Source organism: Dromaius novaehollandiae, chromosome 11 (genome assembly GCF_036370855.1).
Source record: "Dromaius novaehollandiae isolate bDroNov1 chromosome 11, bDroNov1.hap1, whole genome shotgun sequence".
NCBI lineage: Eukaryota > Metazoa > Chordata > Aves > Casuariiformes > Dromaiidae > Dromaius > Dromaius novaehollandiae.
The window spans coordinates 8,257,579-8,283,623 of NC_088108.1; the positions used below are offsets into that span (position 1 = coordinate 8,257,579).

Genomic DNA, 26,045 nt, shown 5'->3' on the forward strand with positions numbered 1-26,045 from the left:
GTAATTTGTTCTGCGCTGCTGCTGTTTAGCTGATGCCTTCTCTCTTCCGGCAAGGTGCCGCTCCAAAGCTCTGGGCTCCTTGTAGCTGCTTCAGGAGCTACGCTGGAGCCCATACTGCAATAGAGCCCGTATGTGAAACAGAGAGCTTTAAGGATAACACTTGTAAAATATAAACTAACATTTCGGGGTGATAGTTTTGTTGATCTATACAAGGCTAGACTTTTTTTCCCTCTTTCTTTATTGATATTGCCTTTCTTAAAGGTTTCAAGAGTGTTTGCTTTTGTTTTATTTTTCATATTTTATGGTTTCACATTTCAGAAAGGCCTTTTAGAATGAAGGTCCTTTTCCTTATGCCTTCATCAAACCGGAGCTGAAATTACTATTTGGTAGTTCATTTTCAGGAATCCCTGGTTTGGGGAAGTAATAAGCCATTGCTAACCTTCAAGTAAGAGTGTATGCTGAAGAAAAGCAATAAATGAGAGAATTGAGCAAATGTGCAGTTGGGGCTGGTTGTTGATTGAACAGCCCTTGAGAGTGAGAAGTAGAAATACAGAAGGCTGTCTCTGAATTTAGATTTTATGTAATCTACAGCTGTTTCCTGGTTATATTTTGGTATTATAGCTACAATTTCATTTTAATTCTATATAGTTTGGAATATTTGAATCTTGAACATGGGGCCAGTTGAAGCCAAAAAAAGGTTAAAGTACTTCATGGCTTTGTCTTGTACTTACGGGACACCCTCTTCGGCTGCAAGGCACTCAGTGTCACCCATATGCAGACGTCTCCAGTCAGGTCTGGACTGTAGCGCTAACAAAGCAGATATACCATGGGTTATTTGATGGGGTTGATGGTAGTAATAGGTATGGAAATTTTATTATAAAGGAGCACTCCATCAGCGTGGCCTGATACGAATTTATTCAAAGCACTGTAAAAATACTGTGAACACTCTGGCATTGCTGTGTTTGAATAGAGAGCTTGTTTGTGTGCAGTACAAATGCATACTGTGAGTTTTATTATAAAATACCTATTGTCTAGCAGCGCACTGCATACAGCCTCATCGTGGCCTTTCTCATAAGCCGCAGCTGTTCCAACATTATTTTGTTCCAGAGCAACTAGGGTTTTAGAAAAAGTAGAATATGAAAGTAGGGTTTTGATCTAAGAGGGTGTTTATGCAAAGAGAACATGAAAATAGTGTCTTCTAACAAACTTTGCGTAAAGCATGCATTAAAAATACATCCATATACATATCTGTATTGGTTGCATTGCTTAGAAGATGGTGTTTTCTTTTCTAATAATTCTTTTTGAGTATGTTTTTGATTTTGCAAACCAGTGTTTCGTTGTAAATTTAAATATTTAGTTGTGTATTCTTTTCTTTAAAATTTCTGTATGGTATCTGTTTTAAAGTACACTTGAGAGTTATCTCTGCCATTAGATGCCTAAGTAAATAAAAAATATATATATTTGTGTATGTATATACGTATATATTTTGTTAAAACCTTCACTGACAGACCCACTGATGGAAAGGGCGGAAAAGAGCCATTCTTTGTGAGAAGGAAAGCATCGAGACACTCATACAAAGGTCACTAACAGGACTGTGAGGTTTTATGAGACTTTATCATTTTGCTGACAAGGTCAGCTTGGTATTGATCAGCTGGATGTTTTGTTTAGCTACCTGACAGCCAGTTATTTGGAAAAGCCTGCGTAAAGGTGCAGGCAACATGCTTTGAACTCCTGCTTTATCCAGCAGGAGCAGGATATCCAGTGCAGGAACTCCAGCATTTTGGGGTGTTGTTTGTTACGTTACCTTTTTCCAAGTAAAATAGGAAATAAGGTTACAATTGCCAGTGTTTAGCTTTGCGGTATCGTAACCTCTCTTAGTGCAAGAAAAGCTTGAACGTTCGGTCTGTTGTTCTGTCGCGTGTTTGTGATTCCCGGGAGAGCGGTGTGCTGGAAGTTTCTGTGAAGTCTTTTGGCAGTTCTTGCAAATGATTTGTTGCCTGCTTTCGTACCAGGCTGGGTAGCTGTGGGTTTACGACACGTTAATGCCCTACGCGAAAATAAAGGCAGCCCAAGCTTAGTCCGCGTGTGAGTGAGTGGAGGTGCAAGGTTCCCGTGCCGTTTGAGGCTCGGTGCCGCATCTCTGGCTGTTACGCGAGCCCGTCGTGCCGGAGGGCTGTCGCTAGAGTGGGCAGAGCTGGTTCGGGGTGGGGAGGGAAGAGGTGGCCATATGAGCTGCATCTTCCTTTGGCTGGTGAACGAGGCAGCAGTTCAGGATCTGTCAATTATGATTTTAAGCAGTTGGTTTTCTGTATCCTAAGTTTCACAGATCTGTATGCCATCCTAATTATTTTTATTCCTTAATTAAAGAAAATAAAAAAGAAAAAAAAAAAGCAGGAGTCATCTTTTGTAGAACAACTGCTAAGTAGATGAACTGCAAGGTTATCTTTTAGGGGGATCGTCTGTGTGTTTTTCTGAAGACTCAAGGTGCAGAACTATCTTACTGAGTTTTTTATGTCTCCAGTTGTACCTTGAATATAAGAGATGAGCACAGAAATGTGTATTTTGGGGGGGCAGTATTATTATTTTTTTACAGTAGCAAAAAAATCTAAACTCCAGTAGTGAGCAACATTTGTCTGTTTTGGTTTGGTTTGAGGGTTTTTTTTGCTTTTGTAGGGCCAAACATTTTACCGTTGCATGCACCTGAGGCTGTCTGCATGCATTGCCTTCATGGCAAAATATATGTCTTGTCTCCTACATCTTATCAAAGGTCCTTAAGTTTTCCCCATTTTCCCCCAGTTTCTGTAGCATTGTCTCCATTCGATCCATCAGACGGGTTATAGAGGAAGGTTTTTTTTTGCTGTCCCCATGCATCTCTACAGAGTCATCAGGTAAACCAACCCCACGCTTGTTAGTCAGAGCCTCTTTGCTGTGTCGCGAGCAAGTACTAAGCTTTTTAGTGAAACATTGGCAAATAGCAGCAAATTAAGGAAATACTCGTTGTGAAGGAAAGTGTACGTGTTGTTAGTAACCTGTCTACGGCGGTACCTGCGCACCGACGCGATCAGGCGCGCTCCGTGCAGAAGCACTGGGGCTCCTCGCTGCGACGCTGCAGGGAGTTTGCGGGGAGCCCCTGGGGCGGGCAGGCGGCTGCGTAGCGCTTCTTAGGTCTCTTTTTTTCTCTAAGAGAGCTTTCTTACTGCCTGGGGTGCTGCCAATCCTACTGTGGTAGGAGGAGACTTGAACTTTGCTTTGTTTATGCTCCGGCTCTTTATCAGGTGCTGGTCTCTTTGCTTCCGAAGAGCTATTTCACGACTGGCTTTCCAGGCAGTTTTGGTGGATTAAACTTCTCCGCGCACCGACCAGCAGCGAAGCGCTTTCTCTGTTTCTTACATTTGCCTTTTGTGTGTTTGTTTCCATGTTTCCTGTGGTTGGTTTTTGGCTAATGGAAAGGTCCCCTCAGAGGTGAGAAGGTGCCGGGTTGGAAGCCCCTGTCTGAGACGGGGAGGGACCCGGTGCCGAACCCCACAGCGAGCTCCTCCCTGCTGCTGCTGCTGCTTTAGTCCTCAAGAAGCCGTGAGCAATGGTTGCTAGTTGAGCAAGGTCTCCTTCAACACCTGTGGCCGTGGTCCTCTGGCAATGATGGAGCTGCCTTTGTTATTACATTTGTTTTCCTAGGTTAATAGCATCTATTAATCTAAAAAAAAAAATGATTTTTTTAAGAAAGAGATGGCTGTTCTTGTAGGGGGAGGCTGGGGAGCCGTCCCGCCGCTCTGCAGGGTGCTGTGTGGTCCCTGCTACCCCGCCGCAGCATTTGCATCGCGGTCGCTGGTGGAAGCAGCGGGGCGAGAGCGAGGTCAGCGGACGGGTGCAGCCCCGCGGGCTTGGCGGCAGCGGGGCGGCCGGCGGAGGGCTGCCGGCCACGCGCTGCCTCCTGGAAACGCCCGCGCCACGCAGCTTAGAAGGAAAATTCCGTGTTTCCCAAGCCCTGCATGTCCTCCTAGAGGAACAGGCTGGAGTTTCTTGCCTCTTTGCCATGTCTGCTGGTTTTCTAAAGTGTGCACTCTGTTGGTTTTGATTAAGTGTAATCTGATTTGCAGCAAAGTACTTCAGAAGGGTGAACTTTCCGGCTTCTAGGCCTCATTTTTAAAAAGATACAAAGTGTGGTTGTCATTTAAGATAGATGTGCCCCTCTTTAGAGATGTAACAAGTGCTCAGTCAGAGCTTTAATACCAAACTGGTATTTTTGTAGCATATTGCATGCAAAAAGTACCATTTTTGTTAGATCTAGTGGGACAGTGCATAGGATTTGGGTTTGGTTTTTCTTCTTCAATTTAATGTTATTTTAATAGTATTTAAAAAAAGAACTAAAACAATAAAACATGTCCAGATTCTTTCCTGGATAGCAGTGATATAAATTCAATTTAACTGGTTTATATTGATTAAAAATAAAATTGGGCCTTTGTGAGCTGAATATTTATGTATAGCTGATTTGGACCTTTTTTTTCCCCCAGGACTGTTTCCTTAAGGAATTCCAGCTGCTTGTTTTCATGCCTCTAAGCCTATTTAATCAGAGATGGAGCAGATGGACTGCAAACCCTACCAGCCACTGTCTAAAGTTAAACATGAAGTGGATCTAACTTACACGAGTTCTTCAGATGAAAGTGAGGATGGGAGAAAGCAGCGGCAATCTTACGACTCAAGAGAAACTCTGAATGAGTATAGCCAAGAGCTCAGACTGAATTATAACAGTCATAGCAGAAAAAGAAAACCCGTTGACCAATCCGCTCAAGGTAAATTGTTGATTTTATTTACTAATTGTGATTATTGCTTTCTGGTTACTTACTAAAAAGGCAAACGTTTTGCTTTCAAAGGTTTGTTGCAACAACTGACTTCTTTTACCCACTTCTACGAACCGTAATATCAGAAAAGTAGCAATTTTTTTTGAACTAAAATCACTTTTCTAGCGAGATGGAGTGACCACTATTTTGGAGACCATTGCATGATAATTATGGATAAATTTATCTTTAGTAGTGACTACTCTCCTTACTAACCTTGACTGGTTAATTATTTTATTACCTTTATATATGTTGTGTTTAGGTACAAAATCAGCTTTGAGGTTGTAGGATATATCTGCATGTGCTCATAAAGCTTATGAATGAATTAAAATGCAACAGTCTTCTTAAAAAATAAATAAATAAATAAATAAATCATCTAATCCTACAAATAGCCAACTCAGTTAAAAACTGAAGGATAAATAATGTCTTATCAGAAAAAAAGTAAACAGTTAAGTTCCCTTTTAGGCTTCTGCATGACATGGACCAAAGTCTAGGACAAATATTTGAGAGCTTATGCTGTTTGAGCCGACATTAGGAAAAGCTACTGTTTGGAGAGAGATAAAGGCTAAAAACTAGAATGGGCTTAAAGAGGTGAGGAAGGAAATGAGCAGGATTTACTGCAACATTCCCTGATAGACTGCTTCTCATGGGAACCCGCTTGCTGTGTTTAACCCACTTGTCTGTACAAAAAGTGTCAATGTACTGCCTTTATCTCTGTCACAATTTGTGACTGTATGGTGGAGGAAGGAGAATGTTTTTTGGAATCGCAGTGCCTGTCAGTGCAAGAAAGTCCTGTCCCTTTTACAACAGCAGAAACAATACACTGTGGGAAGTGGCTTGCTGCTCTTCAAAGAAGTGGTTAAATGGATCCATCATAGTGTGGCCAGTATTTCTGAGTTAGAAAGCTTGGTACTTTTCTAAGGTGGTGGTGGGGAACCAACCAATCAGCCAACCCAAAAACTCTTCCACCACCACCACCCCGACCCTATTTTGCATACTAAAACAATTTTCCTTTTGGACAAGAAGATCAAAAGTTGTTCTTGAGGATGGAAAGTCATCTCCTCTGTGGTATGTAAATTAATGCAGAAATTAGAATAGCAGTGCTATGTAGCTAAAGAGCTGTTTGGATCACTGTAGGTTTTGTTGTTATTGCAGATATTTTGAATCAAATTACCTTTGTGCTACTGGTGTTGTCTAAAAGTAGCTATAATTCATTGGAGAAATTATCCCTACCAGATATCCCAGAGACCCCCTCAATACAGATGTTCCCTCAGTACAATTACAGAACTGCAATAGTGAAAAAAGTCATGAATACAGATTTCTACAAATTACTCTGTACAAAGACATATGTTTGATTCATGAGAAGTGAGTTGATCTTGCATAAGATATGAGGATTTGGTTAACTAAGGTAGTCTGTGCTGCAGTGATTGGAGATCATGTTGATGTACTTGTAGATCTACTTAAACTACCTTCCTCATTACTGATAGCTGTGGCTATGAAAGCATGACCTTGGCGTTGACTAAGCCTATGAAGAGCTCCTCATTTACCAAGCTTTGATACAATCAGTTCCCAAGCTAGTTTTAGCCCAGCCAGCTTGGATAATGGCTGCAATCACTATATTGTAGGCATAAAAAAATCAGCCTGTATGTCATATGTTGAATTTGTTTTTCCAGATCAGTACTTTTGAAAACAATCTTGCTCATAATTTTGGAGAAGTGGTCAAATTAGTGTGCATTTCTGCAAGAAGTTGTCAGGCATGAGTTTTTTCCCATTCATTCAGGGCTGGCCTGTTAGGAATCAGACTTATGCTTGAACAGACCAACAAGTATTTTGTACTCATTGTAAGATTGTTTTATTGGAAATATATGTCTAAAGTTTTTTCCCGTAAAATTAGCATCTGGAACATGCCGTATGAGTTTGCGGTTCTTTTATGAGCATTTATATTTTTCTCCTTGGAAGTAATATATTCTTGTACTCCTTCAAACTGTAGTATGAGGCTGGGTGTCCATGTTTGTAGAAAAGCACTTTTGCCTGTGTTATATATAGTCTGTCAGTATGCAAGGCAGCACTTGAATACTTGCTTACCTTTACACACTTTATCATTTAGTATACACTGCTTGTTTTGTTGTAATATTTAGCATAAAGGTGTTTTTAAAAACGTACTTGTATTTTGAATTGTGAGGATGGAGCTGAACCTCACTTGTCATACTAAAAATCAGTTTTCTCCTGTGACAAATTCAGGTTGGTATAATTCAGTTAGTAATTGCACTGCTAAGCATATCTGTTTGACTTCCCAGGAATTCATCCCCATATCTTTCTAGTGGTTTAAATCATACAGATTTGCTCTGCCACAAATTTAACCCAAATGTTTGGCCTGGCGGGCATCATAGAGATTTGAAATATAAAACTGGTTGAGCTGAAAATTCAAGCAACAGCAAAACAGGTTGTAAAGCTGAGTATAAAATTTCATTCATCAACTTTTTTGCTTTGATTACAGTTCTGCTGTGTTGTTTCTGAAAGGACAGCCAGCTTTAGTGGTACAAGTCCTAGGAATTGTAGAGTTCTTGGAGATTCTTGATACTTGCTCAAACAATACCAGAAAATAATAGGTTCAGTTTTGGATTGTGAATCTGGCATGAATCCGTAAAACTGTATATAGAATTTGTGTTTTAAATATATCCTTTTCTAAAATTCCTTTTCAACATTGCTTCAAGAAAGCTTTTCTCATGTTTGGCACATCTTTCCAATTTAAACAGAACAAAACCCTCTGCAGTGTCCCTTTTCAAAGGGGATTTTTCTGCAAGGAGAAAGCTATTCGAGGCAATTGCATATGACCATTATATAAGAATTTTCTGAATATTAAATATGGAGCCCTATTTTCTTTCTCTATAGAAAAGCTAAGATACAGAGGTAAAAGGAACACCCATACGTGCCAGCCCAAGTAGTGACACAGTGTTACTCTTCAGCCACTAGTTAGGTGTGAAATAATGCTCAATCCTTAAAATATGCTGAATTAATTGCAAAGTTAGGGTAAAATCCAACATTCAGTTTGACGTTCATGCATGAAAGGTGTGAGAATAGATGAGGAAACAGCCATCACTACAGTCATGAGTAAAGTGATAATGATGGAGGATGAGAGAGAAATCAAATATGAGTTCTAATTGTGAAGTGTGAGAGCAAAATCATTTCACAATAAAAAAAAATAAAGAGAAGCTTTTATCAGGAACAACGTAGTGGTATATGTTTGTACTGATCTAGTTTTATAAAAAGAATCATCAGTTCAAATGTTTATGGAAACTGATGTGCATCAGGACATTGTATTCTGCTATTAAACATTTTAGTTTTTATAAACTAGATTGGGCAATCTCATCTGCCCTTTAAATAGCTTCAGAGTAAAATGTGATATGTTTCTCAAAATATTGATACCAAATCACTTTGCCTCCTATGAAGTTTTTTGTTACTAGCAGTTCTACTATTTAATTTTGACTAGCAACATTGAGGATTAATTTCCGTGGAAGACCTTAGCTGAAATCTGAGATTGTGTAAATTTGTTATGTATGGGTATTTGTGTTTGCATATATAGACAATCTGTCTAAACAAGATCTCTAAGTTTATATGGCATGAACCCAAAGTAAATATTGTCAGTGTTCTCAAACATATCCTACAGTATTTGATACCATTATTAGTATTTTGACAAATATCTTCTCCGTCATAGTTTTTGTTGAAGAGCCTTGTGATCTTGCAAATTGTGAACTACTTGGCTTTATAGGTTGAAAACAATACACAGAATGCTTTAACTTTTTCAATATTCTTGTATTCCTTACAGTTCTTGAAACTGTATCTCAAAGCTTCTTCCAAAAGGATTGGTTTCTTTGTTATTTTTCACAAGTCTTATAGGTAGGAATATGAAAGAAAAAATCAACAATAAATACAGAATTAATCTATTGAGAGACTATTATTTGAGCTGTGATTTCTAGACATTATTCCTGAGATCTAGTACTGATGTCCCTCTTGGAGTTTCCAGTGTAAGACAAATGATATCTTCGGAGTTACTTACCTCAGGAACTTGCACTTACTTGACAGATCTAGGTTTAACACGTAAGGCAGGCAGAGCTCTATTACTGGCCTAACAAGTGGATGTGAGCAGATGCAAAAACCTCCTGACAAAGTATTAATTCACTACTGAGGATGAAATGCTAATCGCATAATGTGTAAATCTTAAAAGACAGAGTTTTTCATCATTGAAACGTCCAAACTGCTGTCGGTCGGAGGGTGTGTAACCCGCAATGCAGTGTCCTCGCAAGGAGAGCCTACAGGGTGGATTCCTGGCAGACCCCGACTGTATGGTACCTGGCAGACCCTGTCTAATAGAGTTCAGATATTGGCGAACCTAGTAAATTAACTCTTGGAAGAATTGGTAAACAGTGTTTTGTAGAACTGGCAGAACTTATGCGATACTTTGTTTTTGCTAGGAAACTTGATTGGATTGATGGAGCTGGCTGGGAGGAAAAATTTCTCACAAGGGGTGCTGGACAGAGACCGCACTTCTGGTTTCTTTGTGGCCTGCTTACGTCGCCAGCACTCCTGTTTTCTTCCACAGTTTCCTCTGTTTCCACCAGAATAAGCGTGAAAGGGATTGAACTCTGCAAATATTGGCAATATAGAGAAGCTTTATTCTTTCTGGGCTAATTCTAGAGAAGGCTAGTTTAGAGGAGCGAATTCCTGGTAGGGCAAGCATCTGGGATTGAGTCACTGGCATCATAAAGTTTATTGATCGTTAACAGTATGAGCATACGGCAGTAAATTTCTGGTTAGACAAACATGTATTTCCTGGCAAGCTAAATGTATTGAACTGCATTATGGGCAAGGCAAACTGGAGTTATTCCTAGCAGGAAGATCCAGTAGTAAAAATCTTCTGGTAAATGTGTGCGTTTAGGAAAAAAGAAAAAAACCACTAGTGTTACTATTAGTTCTAGGAAACACTTTAGACTACTTCACCAAAATGGACGTTTTCTGCTTTTGGTCTGAGAAGTGAGGAGAAATCCTGTTCGTAGGACAAAAGCTGAAGATTGGTGACAGCGCAGACCAGATGTAGAAAACGTGTCTGAATTGCCTTCAGGTGCCCTGAGTAAACAGATGCAGGTAAACGGGCGAGATCTTCCCGGAGCGACCTGCGCGGGCCGCGGGGGGAGGCCTGGGCGCTGGGCGGCGCGGGGGGGCCCTGCGGCTCCGGGCCCCTTCTGTTTCGTCCCCGATTCTCGCCTTACTGCTTTTGCCATCGCATTCTCGTTGCTGCACTTCTGCAACTTTCTAGCTCTGGTTGTAGTGTGGGGGCAATAGAAACACTCTGATGCTGGAAAGCACTTTTTTTTCCTTAGAAAAGACAAACGATGTGCAAAGTACAGGAATTGGCAGTCTGTTTTGTTATGCTTTTAACTTCAGCAAATTTAAGCTTACTAGGAAGGGAGATTGAAACACAAGCAGCTCTAACTTCATATGACCAGTCAAAAACAGTTTTATTTAACATCAGAGACATAAATATAAGGCATGCTGACAAGTACTAGTAGGAAATTGTCCTGTCAGGAAAATGTCATGGTGTTTTTTTGTCATCTGTGAAGCAGCAAAAGCTTTTCACACAGTGGCTATGTTCCTCTCCGATTTAAGGATGTCGTAACTCCATCCAGGCCTGCGGATCTGCTGTGTACCACGGCCATGGAGAGTAGAATTTGGGCTGCGTGTAGCAAGTGCTCCTTGTTTCAATTGCTGTATTTTTAAGTGACATATAAAGATAAAAAAGCCAATTTTTATCAGCTGTTTCCATTAACCTGTTTTATATATAACACTAGAATAATATTTTGGCATACCCGAAGTTCATGGTCTCATCAGCTCTCGCAGAGAAAATTGATGCCAATGGAAAGCCTGTGATTTTTCATCACTTTAATAGACATTTGGAAGACTTTATTGCTTAACTTTGACAGTCATATTTACAGCTTGTGTATATTGGCGTAACTTTATTGAAACCTGGAAAGTTGAGTCTTTCCTCGTTGAATTTAGACCTTCCGTGCTTTTAAACCTCCTTAAAGAGCAGTTAATACTCTCTTAGTTCTACTAGGTTGCGTCCCCAAACTCTCACTAGGATATTAAAAAGGTAGTGTTCACATATGAGTGCTACCCTCCTGATTTAATGAGATGAGGATAAAATAATTCAATATAGCTCTTACATGCTAGTTGCATACTTGGGAGCACTGGCCAATATTATTCATGAGACAAAAACTGCCTCAGAATATTTTAATGGTTATATATTGATGAGTAGATGGGACATGGCAAAATGCATTTTCTATGTTTGCAGTGGGAGGGAGCTCATTAGTTTTGAAAAGGGCAAAGAAAATTGTGAAACAAAAAGTAAATTCACCCTTAAAAGAACCACTGTCATTTTAGAAATATGGTAGATTTAAACTCTTCAGTTGGGCAGTTATATACTTTTCTCATTCTCAACATTTTCTTTATGATGATATTTGTGGGTTTAATGAAGGGTGGGGTTTGTGTGGTTTTTTGTTTTGTTTTTGTTTTTGTTTTTTAAACCTTCAAGCTACATAGTTCATTTAGGACGAAGTGTTGAGGTGCTGAGGAAGGTGATGGTACTCTGCACTGGGGAAGGAACCCTTCCCAAGTTCCCGAGGAAGAGGGTGGGAATGGGTTGGTTACAAGAGAAACCAGTCATTTTTGCAAGAACTTACCTTGAAACTCCATAGCTTGAAGGAAGAAAACAAAGATAAAAGATTTCTGGTAATACATTATTATTGGATAGGGCTTTTTTCAAAAATCCTGAGGGACTTTGTATTGTAAGAATCTGTTCTCGCTTGTTTGTATATGCCAAAAGTTTAACCTTTAGACTGCAGTTTTCCTTGCTATTTGTCTTCAAAATTATTTTTGCTAATTTTAGAAAATCCTCTGAGAACCTAGTTTAAGTAAGTTTTGTACCTACATACTTTGGAGCAGGAACTTGAAACACAGCAAAGAAGAGATGTCGGTATTAGGGATATTTAATATATACCTTTTACTGTCCTCCTGAGAGGGACTCATCTTTCAGTAAAGGCTGATTTAAAAGGCCCTATAGATTTCTGCATATACTAATGGAGGGAAGCAACAGCTAGTAAACTCAGTCTCAAGCTGCTGTATACCATCTGGTCTTAATGTTTGAGCTTCATATTGTCCAAGAAAACTGCACGCAGGGCGGAGAAAAAGAACCCACACTTTGAAAGCTTTAGTGCGTTGTCTCCTCCTGTTCCCTTGCAGAGCCACGGGCTCCTGTTGGGCTGTGCTGTGCTGCCTTTGGCTGGCTCTGTGCTAATTACAATGATGTTACTGTCTCGGAGAGAAAACCGGTGTGATGGGGAGTTCCCTGTGGCTTCCTGGACTGAAGCCTTCTCCTCGAAGCGGGGAGTATCTGCTAACTCCAAGGAGAGGAAAAGAGGCACAAAAGATTCAGGCCTCCTATAAGTGTTCTTGTTTGATTTGCCAAGTAATTGGAAATTTCTCTCCTTGGAAAAGCTGGGGGGAGGAAACTATCTTTCGTGGCTTTATCTTGGTAGGAATACTTTTCTTCTCCCCTTTGTCAAATCAATATACATGTGCGAACAGCATGTACAAAGCCTCTTTTCCCCTAGACTGAAGTGGACTCTCCCTTACTAGATGACAAACGTGTTATAAAACCTTGCAACCTGCTGTCCCCATTCCATAATGCTGTTTCCAACCTTATAATGTCTACCATCATTTCAGTGAAAAATGCTGTGTATTTTTCAAAAAGAGTTTCATTCTTGTAAGTAATTCCTTTGATTAAAAAATGAATATATGAGAGGGGAAAAGCTATCAAAAAAAAAGGAAATAATTTAGAGAAAGATTACAGTGCATTTCCAATCCCCTGTTAACAGATCTCATCTGAGGAATAAAAAAACATTTCCCAAATGTTAAAAAAAAGCTTAACAGTCCATTTTGCAGTGTACAGATGTAAAAGAAGGTCCAAATTTCCATTTTCTTCTCAGAATCACCACATTTCTGTAGTGTAAAATGCCAGAAGTCATAGATATAAAAATCAGGAGCGAGGAACCCAGTCACATTCACAGATGCCAAGGTACCGCAGTCCTTACAGCAACCATCACCCAGTGCTAATGCTTCTCTCCAGTAGTGTCTTAAGCTTTTGGGTTACCCTAATATGTTGTGCATTCTGGCCTGGCATTATATTTGTCAGAGTGTGCAAATGATACCAGAATACCTATGAAATGCTTCTGCTAAATTAGTAGAGCATCTTCCCATAACACTTTGAAGTGTCCAAGAAGATCTTCCATGAGTTAAAGCAGAGATATAACCAAACGTCACGGCAGAATAACTGAGCAAGTACTATGGGACGTGGGAACAAGTAAGCAACTCCGTGTCTGTCCCACGAGCCGGTTTATCATACACGCTCTTGCTGTGGCTTTTATGTCACGCTTTTTGAAACAAAGAAGAGCTGTCTTTCTTTTTGGAACTAGAAATAAACTCTGGTTTGCTTATCTTCATTTATAGAGCAGATGCTGAAACAAAATAACATTTCTTCCCTGTGTTTCTCAATTATGTATCTGTCAGAAGGTTTTGTACTGCCTGAAATAACGAACTGTCAAGATGTAACTTGGTGAGTAGATGACATTGCTGGTAATGTGGTGAAGCAGCAGGGTGGGTATATCTTAAGTCATTTAGAGTTTGAATTAGTATTTCCTTTGAGAATTAGACTCAAATACTTCTGAACTTAGTTTTGCATGTATTTATGTTAAGTAAATTATATACGTGATTTAAAATCTAAGGTTCTATTTTCAAAGCTTCAATTTTATTGGAGTTTTGGAGTTTTTTGCAGTTTCCCCCGACCGTCACTCATTAGGAAGGCTTTGCAAGCAGATGCAGTATCCTCAGCTCAGGTGGGAAAAGCAGCGTGAGAGGAATAAAGTAATGTTCAACACCAGCAGATTGATTTTTTTCCAAGTACCAGTTATACAATGAAGGAATGAGTATTGAGCGAGGTTGGTACGGCCAATTCCTGCTGCAACCTCAGGAATCAGGCAGAGAGTCTAGAAAAGTTGCATATCAAAATATAACTAGTTTGTGTGAAAATCACCAGGAGCTTATGGAGTCGGCAAATTCAAATCATAATCTTAGCATGGTGACTAATGAAACATGAGTCAAGCTAGGCAAACTTTCGGAAAGATTAACTGTATTTTATTCAGTATTAATGGGCTGGAATTAATAACTGCTACAGATGTTTTAATTCTTCTTGGAAAGAAACTAGCAATGGACTGTCTCAGGAACTGAATATCGGAGGTGCCGGTCTGACGGGGCTTTTCTCCTACGGAGTTTATGGTAACTGAAAACGGCCGTGTCCGACGGGCTAGGTTCAGCGGCGCCTTGGTCGTCGCAGCTGACGTTTGAGGTGCCCCTGTCCCCCACAAGGGACCACCTCTCGGGCAGTATCACTCAAAGCTGTGCAGGTCAGGTCCGCGCTGGAGGGAGCGTGCCTCGCCGGTGCGCGGAGCGGGGGCTCTGGGAGGCCATCCGCGTTTGCAGTCAGCAGCCGTCCGTGTGAGCTGAAGAGGTTCTGGTGACAGTCGAGATGTGCAAAAGCAGTTGGAATATTTCCTTAAATAGCAGGTTTCCCTCTTTTGTTTGCTCTCCCGGGATAGCACCATAAATAATAGTGTGCATTCTCATCTGCATTTCCGTTAGTGTTTAATTTTCAGTTAATTATTTAATCAATTGCTTAAGACATTTAAAACACCCATTCCAGTGAACAAGTAGGTGCAACCTAACCATGGCTATTGATAAGTGAAATTAATGTTGTTGTGCATATTTCTTAATTTAAACATTGTTTATATCATTTTACTCTTAAGGCATTTTTCCTGGAATTCCTAGAGTGCTGTATAACAGTGGAACTCCAAAAATAGAAATGAAACTATAAAGAATGGTGGATTAACTTTAAAATCCTAGAGCTTCTTAAGGTCTACTAAAACCAAGAGGCACTACTTTTTTGTAGATGGCATCTCAAAATATCACAAAGTACACGTGAAATAAAAAGCATACTGCTGCCTCTTGAACAAAAGCAGTGAAGGTGGCCTGTGGAAGGACCGAATGTGATCAGTCCTCTACTTAGAAAAATAGGTGGGGTTTGCTGTTAGGGTGTTACCACAAGATAAAAAAATTGTGTAACTGTTTCAAGTATTGAGAAAAATCCAGTGTAGATACATGAACTGTTTTGCAAAACTTTATTAACAAAGTTAATAGTAGCTAAGCTTCCTGAGGCTAAGCTATATTTGGATCTAATTTTTAAGTTTATTTGAATTTTGGTTTTCCCAGTGAATAGAGAGGTTTTTATTCACCTGATTTGTTAGATGCTTTCTCACTAATTAATACATAAATGTAAAGATTATTTGCATTTAAACAAATGAAGGTGTATTGGTCTAAAAGTGATCTAAGTAGGGGGGTAGTATGGCCCAATGGCTTAAACTGTGTGCTCCATCGGAAGGTTTTGTTGAAGCTTTCTAACATTTGCCCGGTATTGATGGTTTTGGATTCCTGATGTACAGCGGACAACAGTGTAAGCAGCAAAATATTTGCCAAAAGTGCGTAAGGTTCCCTTGCTTCCAACTATTTTAATAGGATGAAAAGTATTTAGAAGTATTTTAAAAATTTGAGTTTCTATTCGTTTAATATTACATAGCAAAATTATTCACATCTAATTTTAACATTATCATCTAAAACAATATATCCTAGGAGTAGATTTTTGTTATGTACAAAAATTCTAAAAAAATTCGGATAAAATAATGATTGATTATTTACTGGTATGTTAATTTCCTGATGCACTCAGTTTATTGGTAGCTGGAAGAGGGAAGCTTATTTGTGCTTTCACTGATTAATTATAAAATTTTATACTTCCGGCATTCGACAGAGGGACTTGCATGCTTTGCTCCAACACTGTTCAGGATGTGAGTAAATAATAAAAGTAAACATTCACAATATGTGGAAATATGATTAATGCAATAATACAAAAAAGGTGAAGTTTTCTTTTTCAGATGCCTTTTTGTGGCCTGTGAAACAGGCATACAATTTTCTTGGTAATGAAAGTTTTGAATCGTGATCAAAGAGGATCTTGATGTGTTGTTTAAATATCAAACTTTTTCTTACCTTTCAAACACTTGCATGAAATTAATGGTTTGCCAACTTGACCTCTTTATGTCACTGTCTATTGGCATGAAGAAAAAAATTTGCGTTTTCTTATGGTATTATATTGAAGACATTGTAATTTTATAATTTTTAATAAAAATCATATCAGGGCACTGATTACATGGTTTTCTGTCATGTACTTTTGGTACATACCCTTAATCCTTCTTAATAATGAAATTAAAGAGATTGTTACTTAATTATTTTTAGTTGAACAAAAGGATCACGTAGTGTTCTACATAAATGCAGCTGTTTAGTTCAGTTGGAGGCAGGAATTGATTTTAAAATTTCTCTACAATATTTTCCCAGTGTTATTTTCATGGGAATTTTCAAATTCCTTGCTGCAAATGTGTGTATAAATACAGAGGGGAGTGTGTGTAGTATTGACACAGTACAAGTTTTACTTGCATTAGTTTAAGGTGCAGTTTTGTATCCTGTCTACTCCAGAAAAATACCCAGATTTTTTTTTCTGAGATTTCTTTGTACATGTTGGAGGTGCTATATTTTAAAGGAAATGCGAAAGTTGGAAGTGTGTGTGTACATGCATGCAAACATTGGAATAATTTTTGCATTCCCTGATTCTACGGTTGGAGTCAGTTATTACATATTGGAACAGATAAATATTAGAAATATCTAATAGTTGTTCCCAAATGCATTCCCCTGTGCTGGTTGGAAAATGCATGCTTTCTATCACTGTAGTTTCTTTTCTCGCCGTGTATGTGGGATTGGATTGCAAAATTTATTTCTCTGTGGAAGGATATCTCAATACCAAATTCACAAAGAGAAAGGCATGGTATGAAAAAATCCTTGTGTTTCAACAGAAAGAGTGAAGAAATTATGTGCCTGTTCTTACTGGAAAAGTCCTCGTTCATGTGAGCGTATGTTGGATGGCCGTCTTGTCATTATCTGTTATGAAAATAATGATGAACATAACAATACACCTCTCTGCATTGACAGCACTTCTCCACCCATTGTCACTACTGTCACGCAAAGTATATCTTTGTTCCTTTAAATATGTTGCTTTTATCTTCCTGTGTATCCAGCTTTTCTGATTCACTCCTGTGTTCGGTAGTATTTAGTGTGTTCTATTTAGAAAAGTAAAATGAGCAAGAGAATAATAAATGTACTGGATTATCTGTCTGTGCAGCCTTACTGTGCGCTGCGCAGGGTTCGGTGTCCCAGCCCCACTCACCTTGTGCGTGTAGCAAAAGGCAAAGCGTCCTTGTCACCTGCCTTTTCACAGGCCTTATGCCGCTGCCAAAGGTAAAACTAACTCTGAACAAATGGACTTAGGCATCTTACTCGGTACTGTATTCTGCCAAAGAGGTGGCTGAATTTCTGCCTTACGGTTTCGTCATCACTTCCTCAGCATTTAAACTTTGTTTTAGGATGTTTACTTGGGTATTTTTTAGGTTCTTCTGTTGATCTTTTTTTTTTCTCTCTCATTTCCCAAGGATTCATTTTGCTATATAATGCAAAAAACATTAGTTTTTACAGATTTTTAGTCTTTAAAGAAACTATTAGATGTGCATTCGTGTTGTGCTTTGCTCTTTGGATTGAGACTGTGTATTCTGCTTATGGCTAGTAATATGAAAAACACAAGTCTCAGTTTTTCTGTCATTCATACTAATTCTGTATGCCATCAGTCCTTTGGCTTCCCTAGTCACATTACTGTAAATCAGAAAATAATCATGTCTTTATGTAATTTGTAATTTTTTAGTTGTTAATAATGTAGCTTGTGTCAATGCATACACAGAATAGTGCTTTATCAGAAATATATAATGAATGTTTTCAGAAAGGACATATTCATAGGGTTTATTTGTCTATTTTGCTTTGTACACAGGTTCTCAAAGGATTAACTTCAGCTGTCGATTCTAGGGATACAGTTCTTGCTAGTATCAGTGAGAATTGTGCCTATAGATTTGACATTAGTTTAAGCTGAGATAGTAGTAGTGATTACCGAATGTTCACAATGGATTGTCCGCTATTGATCTGTAGAGTGTAGGTGTTCAGGAAGAGTAATTCTAATAATTTGCTTTTATTCTGTGTATAGAAAAAGAATCTGCCTTCAGTCAATCAAAAATTAAAAAAGCCATAATGGATTATTTGTCCATTTTTATATTTTAGCTGCTGGATCAGATTTTTTGAGATCTTCATGATCCATGTCTTTAAAATATCTCTTGGCTCCTCCCTACACTTTTTATTTTTATTTTTTAATAGTACTATCCATTATTAAAGTTTGGCTTGCTTCCCAGAGATGGCACAGATGCAGAAAGGGAGTGATGGCTCCGGTCAGCTGGCTGGATTGCACGTGCCTTCCTTGTGACTCCGAAGCTGTCACGCAGACGGCGATATATAGTGTCTACCATTTCTAATGACAACCTTCACCATTGTATACATTTATTTACTGTTATTCACTTAAATACTGCTGTTTTGCAGTTTAGAGTCAGTGTAGGTTCATGCTTTTTTGGAACCAGAAGATACAGAGAGTGTTTCCTTTTTCTTTCATTATCCTGTTGGGCTCTTCTCTGTTTCCTGAAGTCTCTGTTATCCCATGTAGCTATCCAGCTCATTTTTGGTCATGAAGGGAAGGATCCTTCAAAATAATCTAGTTTGCGGTCTGCATTTTTTTTTAAACAGTTGAAAACTGCTTATACACTTAAACATTTCCTTTTTTTTCCTACACTTCTGCAGTCTGATGACATCTACTTAAAAAAAAGTTCATAAAGAGTGTTAAAGTCTCCTGCTGAAGTCCCACTTTGATGGTCATTGTTCTTTTGAGTCAAGTGCCAGGTATTCAAACCAGGTAGTCAGAGGGTTATACCAGTAGCAAGGAAATCAGCAGATGAAGTGTACCTTTTCGAATTGCTGCCTCTGAAAATTTTTGTTACTCTAATTAAATGAGATGGTCTGATAGGAGAAGATTTTGGAGTTTTGGAGAAAAGGAATAGGTAATGTTGGGTACCTCAGTGCTATTTACTGCTTCCAGAATCAATAGCAGCCCTGTATTTACTGCTGTAGGGCTGAGCATGCCTTCAAGGCTATAAAAGTATGTTTAAATAGTTCTCAACCTTGTATTCAGAGACTAACGCAGGGAACAAGGCTGCTTATTGCAGACGGTTTCTCCAGTTCATGAACTCCTGGCACCCGTATATATGTCATGCAGCTGCACTAGCCCTCAGCACAAAGTAAACCAGGTCTGCTTTGGCCAACTTCTCCATCACATTATTACCACTCTCCAGTAAAGTATTCAGCCTGGTATTCACCCATGTGATGACTATTTATTTGACAGATAATTATCACCATACCTCAGCAGCTCCATGCAAATAACCCAAACTTCTCACATCACCAATCATTTCTGCCACTGTTCTGGCAGCATGAAGCTTCATGCTTTAATAATGTTCCATCATTTGAGCTGTAAATTTTGAGTGAAATGACCATGACTGGGGTTAGGAAACTCTTCCTTCCCTTTATTCAATACTTGAGGTTTTAAGAAAGGGAAAGAAGAGGCATCTGCCACTCATCTTCTCGTGTGCTGCCTTAAATCCCACACCTGAATTTGAGGTAACAGCATAACAGACATAAACAAGGATGTTTCCTGAAACTTTGTGCTTTAATTGAGAATATATGCTTTGATCGATTAAATGTTCAGGCATTGTATTTCAGTATTTTCAAGTTTTTCTCAACGGTTATAGCAATTAAAAAAATCTTGGTCCTTAAATTGGCTATTGTAATGGATTTCCCTGGACTGTCAACTGAGTGGAATAATGCTGCTAGCAAATACATGTATTTCAATTTAGTTTTATTATCTCTTTAGATGACTTATAGGCCTAAAACATTTGAAATGCCTAATAAGTCCTACTGAAGAAGCAAAAAAGGAACATAAAGGCAGTTGTCTCTCTTTTGTGCAAAAGTTATTTTTAAGATGAATAAAAGCCCTAAATAAAAAGTAGCTGCAATAGGAATAGAAGCTGTTAGAGAAGATCAGCCATAGTATCTGCAATGGTTAGGGTTCAACACCAGATTTTCTGTAACTGATGTATTTACTTGCTTGGTGTGTTTGGCAACATTCATGACAAAATTTTACATTATTTGTGTTGTTGTTTCCTAAAAGTCATCCCCGAGCCTGCTTCAACAATCCTCCAGGTAGGATTTCAGCAAACTAGTCCAAGCAGGCAGACAGCCGTATTAAAAAGGAAGACATTGACTTGTGAGACTTTTTGGCCAGTATCACTTAAATTTTTCTGTAACAGTTCATTCAAAGGTTGCCTCTCTTTCTGCTCTGGTTATTGTCGTAGCGTCCATCCATTCTTTCCCTGTTGTTCGTACATTATCCATTTTGAATAGGAATAAGCCAGAGAGATGGGGGAAAGGGGACAGGGTGAGGGATGTGCGCTGCTTTCTGAGTGCTTCATTGTTGGAAAGACCATCCAGGGAAATAGTTCTTACTAGCCTGGTGAAAAGGGTTCGCTCTGCTGTATTCACTTTCTTGATTACAGCCCTGTAATTCTCTGTTCATCTTCCTTGGTATTGAGCCCACCGAGGCCAAGCCTTTCCTCCTCCGTCCCCCTCCCGAGGAAGCTCCAGCGTGAGGAGATGCCTCCTCCTGGCTCAGCGCTCAGGCCGGCGGATGCTGGCTGCTGGTGCTAAGCGCCATCCGAGGAGAGCAAAGTCAGTGAGAGTCTTGCGCTTAAAACAGTGAAGTGTTTTAAGTTCCTACAAATGTGGGGTATTTTTGATGCAGAGCCACTTCTAGATTTGCCACTTGCAGCCTTTGCCAGTCACCCTGATCTGCTGTGCTCTTTATTTCCGATGTGCTCTGCCACCGCTGTGTCTAATATCGGACACAGTGTGAGATGGTGCAGCGCAGGAGCTGGTGAAGCAGCTGGCAGAGAAATGAGGTAATACTGAGTAGTAGATAATGTGCAGAAGGACAAAATCCACAGGTGACTTGTATAGGGGAACTGTTTCACGTGAAGACTCTGAACTCAGCATGCTTGCACAAAACAAATTTAATAGGAGAAACAATGGAAAAGGGCTTTAAGGTCTGTTTAAGGCATAAAACTGACAGAAAAAAAGACTTTGGACGAAAGGATATGCAAACATTCTTTTTTGTTGATCTGAAAACAATTCATTTCGTAGCTGGATAGAAGTTTGTATTTTTTGCTGCAAAATACTTAACATTGAGGGGGGAAAATTAGGATACACATTCTGTAGACTAGCACTTTAGGTCACTCTAGACCACAGAGCTTGTCACAAAGGGAACATTTGTTACATCCATTAGGTTAAGATTGTAAGGTTTATATTTACCTGTTTTTCACTCTTTTACCATGCCTTAATATATATAGTAGAGTGTATGTGTGAACTGTGCATTTTAGTATATGAAATAATTGTTGCTACAGTCCTTCCAAAACAGTAAAGTATGCTTTTATAGAATAACGCCCTGGGAATTCAGACAGGATTGCTCCTGTTGGGCAGCAGTCACCTGCGGCCGGTAGCGGAGCTCCTGCTCTCAGGTCCCCAGTCTACAACAGATGCGTACTTCCTCCTCCTGGCTGGCAGTGGCCTTAGTGTTTGGACTGATAACTGCACACATTCTTTTACCAGTATATATGAATGTCTTTGAATGTGGTTTAATATGCAGTCGCTCTCATTTTTGCTCAACTCTGGTATTTCCCCGGAGTCTCCATTTTGAGTGTTCTCTCCCTTATGTGTCCCCTTTCTGATCATGGTTTAATTACATTTTAAATGCCTTCTGTGTTACTGTCTCCACCACCTCAATTAGTTCACCTCCAACTGTGTGAATTCCTTAATAAGGAGGCACGAAACATTTGCAGTAATACCGAACTTAAGCTTTTCTTATCTGCCCATGGCAGGCTTTCCTTCAGGGCATGGGGGAGTATACAGGGCTGCTGTAGGCTAATCTGTTAGTGAGATATCTTGCCCTTTTGGTTTGATTTATTTTCTGTGGGTTAGAGTACTCTCAGCTGCTGTGGAGACTCGTAACTTGCCTCTCCCAAGCATCATTGATCAAGCAGCTTCTCTGCAGAGTGATGAGTTATGGTGAGTTCGCAGGCTGCCGGGCTGCGCTGCCGAGCTGGGGTCGCGGGGGCCGAGCGCGAGGGATGCCGCGGTGCTGGAAGGCCGCGCTGCGCATTTGCCGTCCCACCAGAAAAGGGCTCAGCGGCGGCCGTCGGGAGACGTTCCAGGTTCTGTGTGTGAAGTGCTAATACCGTGGTTCATTCTGCCTGCGTTTTCCAGTCCATTAAGCTCCAAACTAATAATTTCACTTTCTGATTTGCTTTTTGAGGATTTCTCTAAAATAGTCCATTCTTTAGTTACCTATTTCTAGATATCTCATGGTAGGTAACCAGCCTCCTAATGCACATTTATGCACATTAGCAATACAGTTGAATCCACTGATTTGATGATGAAGTCAACATTACGTTTGCACTGGAAAGAGCTGGTGCCTGCCTTCTCAGTTTCAAAGAAGAGCAGTCGCATTTTAATGTTTCCCAGGCAGTGACTTGTTATTTGCTAAGTGTCAAGTATATGGCTGTGTCTGACTGAAAGATAAAGATAATAAGATGCTGTGTGGTTAAACCACAGGCTGGAGTTTTCCGAGTCAGTGCCTAGAATAGCTACCGAAAGGAGTATTATACACCTAAATAAGCCAGGTAGTATTTAGAAACGATTAGAACTCACATTAAGAAAGTGCAAGGTAGCTGAAAATGTCTGGAGCTCCAAAAAATGTAGCCAAGTCCTCCTACCCTACATTAAAACACTAGAATTATCTCAGTGTAGTGGCTTTGTCCTTTTGTTCCCAAAGTTTTGATAAGTTTTGATAGATCATGCAGACTCAAAGCACTAGTTTAAACGTTGTGGAGACGTACAGTGGTCTTTGGTTTGGTGTGCTTTGGAGTTGGTCGCATGCTTAATTCCCTCTGGCACAGACGAGGAACTGTGGTGCTTGTTGCCTCTGCTGGAGCTCCGCATCAGGTGGCGAGGTGAGAACGGAAGTGAAAACAGTGCTCGGTATTCCAAACACATATATCCCTCCTAAAATACAGGGACTTGGCCCTCTTGTAGCACATGTTTAAGTAGATTAACAACATAAAAACAAATGCTATCAGATTAATTTTGAAAAATGTTCTTGAGGTATAGTCATTGTTCCCTTCTGTGCTCAGTTTCTCTACCTTAACAACTCTGGATTTTGTCGGTAACATGTAATATGCGTAGGAATCTCGGTTTATTATGCTGACATAAATGGCTCAGATTTTCGTCTTTTCCGCTGTGCATTTTGAGGTGAAATATTTCTCAAGAACTGTTTATTTAACTTGAACAGTAATGCTGCTATGTGGTGTTTATGCAAGATTATCACAGTGTGGTTTTGGGGGACACACATCTGGAATGACCCCACCATCTTCAGGTGACTTACTTAGACACATCTTGATGGTATCAAAGCAAAAATACAAGCCCATTTTGTAGCTGCTGAGAGAGAATATGTATAATTCAAGTAATTTGTAAATGAAATGTAGTTAGAAGAAATAATAATATCTGGAAATAGCAGAAAATCTAATAAAGATCCTGGAAGGAAGGGAGTATAAACAGTTGTTAAATAGTTACTGTGGCCATATATATTAAAAATAAGAAATTTGAAAACATTTATTTCTGTTAAATTGCTTTAACATTACTTAAGCTGCTGTAAGGCTGATGTTTAAGTCTGAGCTGCTGTTTTTGAAGTCCCTTTGGTAAACTGAGCGCTTGAAGAAAGAAGGGGATAGAAGGGGTCAGAAGTTTTTGAGGGCAGTTTGATCTCCCATTTCTTGGTCAGATGGAACATTTGATGATTATCCCCTCAAGAGTTTTTTTGGGGAAAGAGGGGTTATTTGACTGACAATCTGTATCCTTGATTGGCTAATCAGATGTAGCAGATGTGCCAAGTTGTCTTGCATATGTTCTCATTGATGTCAGATTGGCAACTGGAAGTAATGGGAAGTGAATGGAAGTACTAAAGGGGGTGTGTGTGCTGTGCACACTCGTACACGCACAACGCGTGCACACGCACGTGCACAAACACACACAACACACGCACACACACTCTTGTTCCAAGGTGAATCAGAAGAGTACATTGTTGGTCTGAATGTTACTTGAGTGGTTTAATCCGAATTCAGGAAAGTGCTGCATGCATTATAGATGTTCATTTATTAGGATTGTGTCTGCTACATGTAAATTTTTGAAATACAGAGAGAGATGTGGAAAAAAGGAAGAAAAAATGGAGATATGTGCATGCCTAACCCAGAGAAGGACAAAGTTTGTCTGTTTAGCTGTCCTAAGCTCAAGTAGGAGCTACCTCACAGTCTGAGTTGATTTTTAGTGGGAAAGGTGATTACACACTAAAAAGCCACTAGTGAATATCTAGGGCAAATGGGATTTTTATGGATGGGTTTTTAGCATTTCACTTTTAACAGTGAAACCTTAATCAGTGTGGATGGGATTTTCAAAATCATGAAAACAAAGTTGGATATCAAGCTTTATTCTTAGAGGCATAACACTGTCTCTTTTGAAAGCGTCACCTGATACTAAAATGCTTCTTAGTGCTCTGCATTTGACGATAGCAGTCTTTGCTCAGTAAATGGACTTTAATGCTCTTCATTAAAAGCCCTGAGCAATATGACCACCAAAGGCCCTTACAACCTAAGTTGTTTTATGATTCTACAATTTTATATCCTTCCATATCTATATTTATGCATATGTAATATTTCATGCGTGTGTGTGTGTGTGTGTGTGTATACATGCATATGTATACATATATAAAAGAGAGAAAGAAGTACAAAATGAAGCATATTATTCTGCAGATGTCAGATATGACACTAAGAGAGTGGGTGAAATGTTCAGATCTTGTCTTCATTCGACGTCCCCCTTAGCAGTGGGTGCTTGGGAGAGGAACGAGCCGTACGCGCAGGGTTGGCGGCGTCCGTGGTCTGAAGAGGCTGGCAGGCAGTATGGCTCCGCTGCCTTTGCCCAGCAGACCTGGTGGCACTGGAAGCTGGCAGGCTGGGGTTCATCAGCCTTTACGTGAGTACTCGGAAAGGGACAGTTTTCAAACAATTATATAGTATTGTTCTGGTTCGTTCTGTTTCCTGTCTTGTCAAAAGCTGCAGCAGAGAGTTCACCCTGCAAAGCCTGCAGTGTCTGTCGGGATTTACAAAGATGTTTGTTCTTGATGCTGCTGCCTTTTGTCTCTCACTTGCAGCTTTTTCTCTTTTGATTTGTGATAGCAAATTTTCTGCTCTGGATTTCTAGCTGATTCACAACAAAAAAGGAGAGGATACGTATGCTAATCCTGTTGGGGAGTTGTTGGTTTGGACAGGGGGCAATTGCTTGCATAGAGTCTCTTCTTCCTGCTTTGCCTTTTTTCAACCAAGCCCAGCCACACGCTTGGAGGTAGTAGGACATGGAAAAAGCAGCGCATTCCTTTTCAACATAATATTTGCTCAAAAGTACCAGCTACTTGCTGAGGTTTGAGCGGGCAATAAAACCTCACTTAGTTACTCATTTCTGTGACTTACTACTACAACAGAATAATTGCAAAAAATAAAATACAAAGTCAATCAGCCAGTTACATATAGCCTTTGTAGAAAAGCCCTGAGATCCAAACAAAAACCACTCAAATGCTAAAAAGAATAAATATCTTGTGCTCTGCCTCGAAGGTTGCTCTGCGAGGCTGCCGAGGGGGAGCCGCGTCCGAAGGCAGGGCTCCTCAGCCGCGCGCTCGGCCGCTGCCGCCGCCGGCTCAGGCCTCCGAGCTGACAGCAAAGCCCCCAGCTGATGTTACCTAGTTTGACATGGTGTCGGGCGAGAGGCTGCTCCTCCAGGAGCTGCCTTGTTTCTGCGGCGGCAGCGCAGCGACCGCAGCAAGGCTCCTCGGGTCTGTCCGCACGGGGAATTGCGCTTCTCAGGCCTCTT

At 39.9% G+C, this 26,045-nt stretch overlaps 1 protein-coding gene across 4 annotated transcripts in view; it reads left to right on the plus strand.

Moving 5' to 3' along the window:
• The window catches only part of TENM1 (teneurin transmembrane protein 1), a 748,569-nt gene that overhangs the window by 491,646 nt on the left and 230,878 nt on the right, over positions 1-26,045 (plus strand). For all 4 annotated transcript variants that reach the window (XM_064518178.1, XM_064518175.1, XM_064518176.1 and 1 more), the window contains one exon: positions 4,512-4,790. In XM_064518178.1, coding sequence (XP_064374248.1) covers positions 4,574-4,790 — 217 coding nt within the window. In that variant the 5' untranslated portion in view covers positions 4,512-4,573. The remainder of the gene's footprint in view (positions 1-4,511; positions 4,791-26,045) is intronic.